This window comes from Egretta garzetta, unplaced genomic scaffold, assembly GCF_000687185.1.
Source record: "Egretta garzetta isolate BGI_Z169 unplaced genomic scaffold, ASM68718v1 scaffold209, whole genome shotgun sequence".
NCBI lineage: Eukaryota > Metazoa > Chordata > Aves > Pelecaniformes > Ardeidae > Egretta > Egretta garzetta.
The window spans coordinates 4,126,937-4,134,634 of NW_009260839.1; the positions used below are offsets into that span (position 1 = coordinate 4,126,937).

General features: G+C 43.9%; 1 protein-coding gene across 2 annotated transcripts; it reads left to right on the forward strand.

The window, feature by feature from the left end:
* Positions 1–6: 6 nt before the first annotated feature.
* Positions 7–4,413, forward strand: BNIP1 (BCL2 interacting protein 1). Of its 2 annotated transcripts, XR_004843075.1 has the most exons (5): positions 7–255; positions 727–828; positions 1,570–1,688; positions 3,770–4,028; positions 4,065–4,413. XR_004843075.1 is itself a non-coding variant. In XM_009647090.2 (4 exons), exons 1-4 carry the CDS (start codon positions 176–178, stop codon positions 3,964–3,966), a joined length of 498 nt encoding a protein of 165 aa, XP_009645385.1. In that variant the 5' UTR covers positions 7–175; the 3' UTR covers positions 3,967–4,413. The 2 variants fall into 2 exon arrangements, 1 of the variants encoding a protein (XP_009645385.1); XM_009647090.2 differs by having other exon boundaries at positions 3,770–4,413.
* The last annotated feature ends 3,285 nt before the right edge of the window (positions 4,414–7,698 follow it).

The following is a 7,698-nucleotide window of genomic DNA, read 5'->3' on the forward strand; positions in this document are numbered from 1 at the left end:
CCCGCGGCGTGCGGCCTGGGGGCGGCGGGGAGCCCCGGCCGTGGGGCGTTCGTTGGGGTGGGCGGTCTGCTGCTAATTCGCTCCCCGGCCGGGCGTGGGGTGTGCGAGTTGCAGGTGGCAGCAGTTGTTGACGAGATCCTCACGTTTCTGCTTTCCGCCAAAGGAGCTCGAACAGATGGCGAAGGAGCAAGATAAAGAGTCGGAGAAACAAGCCCTACTGCGGGAAGTGGAAAACCATAAGAAACAAATGCTCAGGTGGGCCGGGCAGCCGGTGCTGTTTACGGGTCCCCTGTAACCAGAGATAATCTGACTTCTGTACAGCGTCGTTCGGATCCTTTTTTTGCAAATACGGTCACTGACATGATGCTGTTTTGCCCAAGACCAAGGGAGTGTCAGGGATGGAAGGGGTAGGACTCCCTTCTCCTTTCCGCTCCCCTGTCCTGACTCCCTGACCGTGGTCTGTCCCTTTGAGCAGCTGAGCATGTAAGTAGGTGGCTTGAGGGTCTGTCGTTTGACAGCTGGCACAGTTTTCTTCCCTTGCTCCATAAATGATACACTGAAGAGAAGAAATGACAGGACAGTAAATTGTTGCTCTGTGGTGTAATATAGAGAAAGTCCATGCACGTATCTGGGGCGCTCAGTTACAGTGGTGATTGCTTTGTGAAAATTGTTTTTGCTTGTGAGGTGTTACCATTGTGTTACAACATTGTACTGTTGTGATTTCAGCAACCAGGCAGCTTGGAGAAAGGCAAATCTAGCTTGCAAAATTGCTATCGACAACTCCGAGAAAGATCAGCTGCTGCAGGGAAGAGACTCCTTAAGACAAAGGTATTAGACCATCCCACTGTACGATCTGAGATTTAAACAGTGTATGCTATATTCAGTAGTTTTAAATGGAAGTGGTGTAATGTTTTTAAGTTACTTGATTGTATCTGGCACATAGCTCTTCTTTTATGAGTGCATTTACCTTTTGTGGAGATTTAAACTGTTAAAGGATTGTGATAATTTCGGGTTTTCTTGGCGTTGGCATGTCTAAGCAGGAAAGGGGATAAGTTAGCCTTCCTAGTTTTTCTGACCACCTTTTATGTTAATTTCAGTCAGGGTTGTAAACAAGTAATGGATCTATGCAAGCTGTTTTCACATGCAAAATTGGATGTAAGCTTATGTAATTTCTGTATTGAAGAGTTGGTGTATTTAGTATCATGGAACAACGAATGGGATACCTGTGGTAATAAAGTGGTAGTTTGTATCAGTGCTTCCATGCCAGCTCGTGGAGTTGCACAGTCATGGATGAATAAGTGGTGAAATGTGAGCCCCTGTGACAGTCTGAGCCACTAGCAGTTGTTTTGTCTCGTGACTTAAATATTTTGTGATTTATTTTTTTTTATTGTTTACTGAAGGTAATATGAATTTCTCATGCAGTAAAAACTGGTGGTGTCTTTTGTACATTGGCAGAGATGTTTGGTGCCAAGCTCTGTTCTAAGCTCCCTGGCAGCAGCATTTTCCCCTGCAGTACCCAAGGACATAATTTTATCCCTTCCTGCTTTACTTTTTCCCTTTCTTTTTCAGGAAGACTACAAAGGAAAGTCTGGCGGAGAGTGCAAGTAACATCACGGAGAGTCTGATGGGCATTAGCAGGATGATGTCACAGCAAGTCCAGCAGAGTGAGGAGACTGTGCAGACCCTAGGTACAGATGTTATTTGGGTGTTGAGGTGTGGTTTTGATGATTGGAGCACCAAAAGGTGCCAGTTCTGTTAGGATGGGGAGAGGCAAACTGAGCACAGTGGAAACCTGCTTTGCTGCAGGAGAACGAACTACGATGATAATTGAAGGGCCGACCAGCAGAACTCCTTTAACAGTTGGGTATAAATAGAAAATAATAATGTATGTTGTGTGGAGCTGTTTGCTAGAATTTCTGTTTCATGATAATGAGTAAACAAGGAAAAAGGGGCAGGATGAGGAGCTCTTGTTTTAGCTTCATAATAAAGCTTAAAGCAATTGTAAAAGCAATGTGAGTTCACGCGGTGTGAAGAGCGTGTTTGGTGTTACTCTGCTGCTGTCCTGGCATGCATATGGTAATAGAGAAAATAAAAGCGTAGGTACAAGTCCATGCACAGAGGAAACTTAGTGTGGCTGGAAGACTCTTTGCACCCAGTCTCCAGCTGGGATGAGTAAGAGACGAGGAGATCAAGTGACTTGAACCCGAGGTCACTTGCTCTGTCAGCAGTGCATCAGGGACTGTGAAACCAAGATTTCACCCAGTTCTTTGGCTTAGACTCCTAAGACAATAAATCAAGTGACCTGTCAGAACTGGTGATTCATGAAGCATTTAGAAGTTGGATCTGTGTTGCCTGGGCCTCTTGCTAGCTGTGCTTTTGGGCAGAAGAGAGAACAGTTTAAAGATGAGGATAAATAACACAACTTTTGCCCTCCTTGTTTTCTGCCCCCATCTGAGGATGGCAGCTGGGCACAGTTTGTTCATGCAGAAGTAGCATGTTTTTTCTCCCATTAAAAAGACAGTTTGGCAGACACTTTTTCTCCCCGTTTCTGACTGAACAGCACTTGGAGTTCATCAGGGGAAAACTATCAAAGCTCATTTACAAAACCCAGCTGCAAATTCTGAATCAGTAGTTAGAATTCCCTTTTTTCTGAGCAAGTCCTTTCCTAGCATGCAGTGAATATATGCAGCTGTGAAGCAGGGAAGCTCTGCTTTGTCATTAATGCTGGGAAACAACTTTTCTGTTTTCACTTGGATCAAAATGCCTCTTTGACACGGGACGTAATGGTTTGCAAAATATTACAGATGTATTTCTGCTGGGCTTCTTTTTGTGAACCAGACAACATGCTTGGAGTTTGACCTTTCTTTAACAGTCGGTTCAGTATAGTGCAATATACCAGCATTCAGTGTCGTACAGGGTATGCATTCTGTAATATAAGAAAAAGGGGACTCCTGGACTTTTGCTTCCATTTAGTAATTTGAAAGGAGGAAGGCTGAGGAGTTTGGAGTGTTTGCTTGCTTGCTTGCTTGTTTGTTTTCTCACAGAAAAAGTTGAAAGGGACCTATGTTCCATCTTTCTGTTTTGGCATATTCTCAAATTCTGTCTTTAGTTAAGACCAACCAACACGCTTTTCTTCTAGTTGAATTTCTCTTTTATTAGGAAAAAAAAAACTGTTTGTCAAAAATAACTATTAAAAACTGTTTAAATTTTTTGACCTGAATAATTAGGGATCTCTTACTGCTGTGTGCTGTTTTTTCACTTTCTGCAACCCCATCTGCATTGCACTGATTTACTGCTCTGGCTTAGGGGAACAGTTTCAGTTGTGCATATAATATATTCAAATATATGTTGCTGCTGGAATTGATGCTGATAGTGATGGTGGTTTCTCTCCCTAAATTGGCGGTTCTAGCACCATTCTTAGTTCACTCTGCTTCCAGCGAGCTCTCAGGTAGCACTGACTTTGTTCATAAAAAATGTGAACTAGATTTGACCTGGTAACCTAAAAATTAAAAATTCAGGGACAGGACGTAGGGCCTTTAAGCCATTCAGTACTCTTATTTTGCTTTGCGTTTTTCCTTAGCACACCAGGATTACTGAGTTGTGAAAGCTTCTGCAAGAACACAGTCTGCATTTGCCTTACCCATAAGTCAGTGTGGCCCAGGAGGATCTTGGGCACTGTCTGTATTGCCAAATATTGCGCATGTATATCCTTTGTCATATATTCTTGAAGCACAACCAGCTGAATTTTTTTTTTTCCCTTTAATTTCAGCCAATTCTTCACGAACCATCCTGGAAGCAAATGAAGAATTTAAATCCATGTCTGGGACAATTCAGCTGGGGCGAAAGCTGATAACAAAGTACAATCGCAGGGAACTGACAGACAAGCTGCTCATCTTTCTCGCCCTTGCCTTATTCCTGGCCACGGTGCTCTATATTTTGAAAAAAAGGCTCTTTCCATTTTTGTAAAATTCCAAAGCTGAACTATTACGAAAGATCAGAAAGAGATGGCATAATAACAGCAGGACTTTTAAATAAATTAATAAAGGGATATTGCAATAGCTGAAAGAGCATTAGAGCAGGCATGACTTTACACTGTCCCCGTGGAGCATGCGACCTGCCTAAGAAGAGCTAAAATGAGCACGAGTTGGGAAGAAGCAGGTAGATCAAGGTATGGAAAGAAGAAACCCATTTCCCTGTAGGTTTGTGGAACCAGACAAACAGTTGAGGAACGAGGCACTCAAAGGTGCCGGTCTTAACTTTCAACCTCTCTTTGTTTTGCCTTGAAATTAACTTTTGTCCTTGGCTTGGACTGGAAGCTGCTTTGACGTCAGTGTGTACGGTGCTGAGAGTAAGAGGAAGGATGGACGAGAGAAACTCACATGCATTCCGTTAATAAACTATTTATTGTATCCATGTAATGAGTTTTGTTTAAAAACAAAGTCTAATGGATTGAAAGAGCCTGAATAACTTCCAGTGTAAAAATTCTGCTTAATACTTGACAGCAATGGTTGCTTATGGATTGTTTTTTCTGGGAGCACAGCACACATGCAGTCTGGCTCCGTGCCTCTGGCCTTGAGAGGGCTCTGACCAAAGCAGAAATGGGAGCCCCATTTGTTATTATTAATTCACACAGTGTATTTGAGAATTACATTGCCAATCTGTTGAAATCAGAAGTGGTTTTGCTCCTTTTCTTTATAAAATTCCACTTTATATTTTGCAAAATACTGCCAAGCTGTACGTTTGAAGGTTTTTCTTGCTCATACGGTTGACCTTTTCTCAGTTAGTAAAATCTTTTACAATTATTACCTTCCCTGTCTCTTGTGCTTTACTAATGGCATTTGATTTGCTTTAGTAAGTTCAGTACCAACCTGCCACACTCCATTTAGTACCTTAAGGTACCAAAGCCTGCACTGCAATGTGCTTAAAACTGATGTTGCCTTCTCCTCTGGAAATTGTTTCATTGCTTCTTCAGAGCTGCCTGGTGAAGTTGATGTTCTGTTTAGGAAACTCTCACAGAATGGTTAAATACTGCCTTAATAGTAGTTAGGATATATGTAGCACTGCCTTTTAAAAAGTTTACTTCTAAGAAATATGATGTCAAGCAAATGGCAGTATGTAAGTTTATGTGAAATTTGAGGCTCGGTTACCTCTGTAGTTAGTACTCAATAGTACATTCAGAAAAAAGAGGTGACCAGGCGATTATCTTGTCATTGTAACGTTCATGTACTAGATCTTGTCGGTAGTCAGAGGTTACCCTTTTGCTGGCAGCTGCCACAAGCTTGGTTAAATAGAGAAGTGACAGTAGTTTGTCGTAATCCAAACCGGAGCACGGGACAGTTGAAGTGGTGACTGCATGGCTATGTGCAAAAACACGAGAAGTTGGAATTGGTAATCGAGTTCAAAACCAAGGGCTCTGCCAGAAGAGTTGATCCCTGAGCATGTAGTGATGAGGGATTTGGAAACCGCTGCACTAGGATGAGGACCTCCCGCAGAGGGCACTACTGCACGGGAGTCGGGAGCCTTTTCATGCCCTGCAAGCCCTGTGATATGCAGACTAGGTAGTGTGGATGTGGCTTTCTCAATGTCATTTACTCATTGTATTTCAGTGCAGCCTTAACAGCCTTTCCTGAGATACAGGATTACAGAAAGATTGAAATAAATGGACAATGTGCGTGTTACGGTTTTGAATAAGAGATAAATTACTCTGCTTAACAAAGATACATTGCACAACGTCAACGCTTTGGATGAAGTCCCTTGATGAGCAGACTGCTAACCAAGGAGAGCGTTGTGTAGTTGGCAACTTGGGACCGCAGTGGAGCGAGTTTGGTCCAGCTCAGTGATGCTGGCTGTTGCATTTCACGGGTATCATCCCTCGCGTCAGGCTCCTGCCATCCCTGTGCCCCTCTGCACAGATGTGTACAAACTTACAAAGGGTGATAAAAGCATGTCCACCTGCCCTCCAGTCTTGGAAAATACGGCTTTAAATACAAATAATATTAAGACATGAAGATTATTTAGATTATAAATACATTTCAAATGAATTGCTGTGCAGCAGTTCCTATTTTCCAAACCAGCAGTACGGTGCCATTTTATGCAACTTCAGAGCAGTCCATAAAATTCTCTTTTTACGGACTGCTCCTGGGACAGATGCAGCAGTGCAGCTTTATTTTTTTCAGCCAGCTTGAAAACAGCCTTGTCTTTCTGAAACGCAGTACCTGCAGGTGGTCAGACACTCGCTGCCTCAGTGTTTCCTCCCTCATGCGGACGCAATATAAAAATAGGTTGTTGCTAATCTCTGAGATAGGGGGACGCTGAGCAGAGGAGAGCGCTCTGCTGTGAGCAGGGATGCAGCGCGACCGTCGGCAGGAAGTTTCACTGGGTTTATCTTTGCGACGGGCTCCCATCAGAATGTAGATCAACCTTAAAAAAAGCAGCAGCTTTCTCACAGTGCCGAGAATTTCAGTAAAGTTTTAAAGGGGCGATCTTTTTGGATGGGGATTGTGATGTACCAGTTTGGGCGAAAATAAAAGTACTGCTGCTGAACGCCTTGGGTTTTGCCCTGTTCTCATCTTGTTACTGACATTTTACCTTTCAGGCCTTGACCTGCTGGGACACTCTGAGGGCAAAAAATAACTTTAAAGGACCTTCCTTATGGTATTTGCTTTCTGTGGCATCCAGATTTAATTAAAAAAAAAAAAAAATCTAGTCCTTTTGTAAACATACCTACTGCTCTGTATAAACTGTCAATTTACAGTCCTGAAAGACAAGGCAAATAAGTCAAAAAAGATCAAGGATAACTGGACCTTCTAGGAGAGGGGAAGAGAGCAATCCTCCGCAGGATGCAACAGTCGATCGGCAGCGCTTGGTACTTGAACTGTTTCCTTCCATAGGAAGCCAGAAAGCATCCAGGCTCCTGATGGGCCACAGACCTAAAAAGAAATAATCAATGGAGAAAGCGAGATAAATGTTACTTCCTCTCCGAGTAAAGAAGGGTGATTTAATGAAGCACCCTCTCTAATATGTGGAGCCAACCACCCTAAGGAGTGTCTCGGCACCCCTGGCTTGGTGGCTGGGTGCTGGAGCAGAGCCAGAGCCATGGTAGGTGCCATGGATCCCTCCTAGGCAGGGTGGGATGCCTCAATCAGCCCATATGGCCCACAGCTGGGGGTGGCTGAGTGGGTGTGCTCAAACATCCTCCCTCCAGGCTGCAGCATGGTGTCTGGCTTGCTCCTCACCTACGGACCTTGCTCCTGGCTTGAAGGTAGGTCTCAATATCTGATCTTTTGGATAAGTGAGCAGGAGCAGTGTGGTGGGAAGAGGAGGTGGTTGTACCTGGCTTTGTGTTGTCTGATACACGCAATGTTTATCCAGGGAGCGTGGAAAGTTGGGCCTGTGCAGTTCTTCTGTGTCTGCAAAGGATATATATTTGCATCTTCTGCCTCTTGTGGCAGCCCACTGGTCTCCATGGCCACCTCTGAATATGAAGATGGGGTTTGAATTGCACAGGATGGTGTGTCTCAGAGTCTTGCTTTTGCTGCATGCCCAAGGTCATGTTGTGAAGGGCAAAAAACTGGCATCTATTTATTTGGAAGGGAGTAGCATTCCCTTAGCTTCACCCTTCTGTGTTTTCCCTGACAAGTGCAGGAGACCCATCAGGGTGGTGAGAAGAGGATGGCCTCTGCTCCCTCTGTGCTTTTG

Excerpts from the sequence above, each read along its gene's own strand:
- BNIP1 (XM_009647090.2), top strand. The coding sequence starts at position 176 with ATGGCGAAGGAGCAAGATAAAGAGTCGGAGAAACAAGCCCTACTGCGG. Across the intron at positions 829-1,569 it reads AGAGACTCCTTAAGACAAAG|GAAGACTACAAAGGAAAGTC; the intron begins GTATTAGACCAT and ends TTTCTTTTTCAG. Across the intron at positions 1,689-3,769 it reads GGAGACTGTGCAGACCCTAG|CCAATTCTTCACGAACCATC; the intron begins GTACAGATGTTA and ends CTTTAATTTCAG.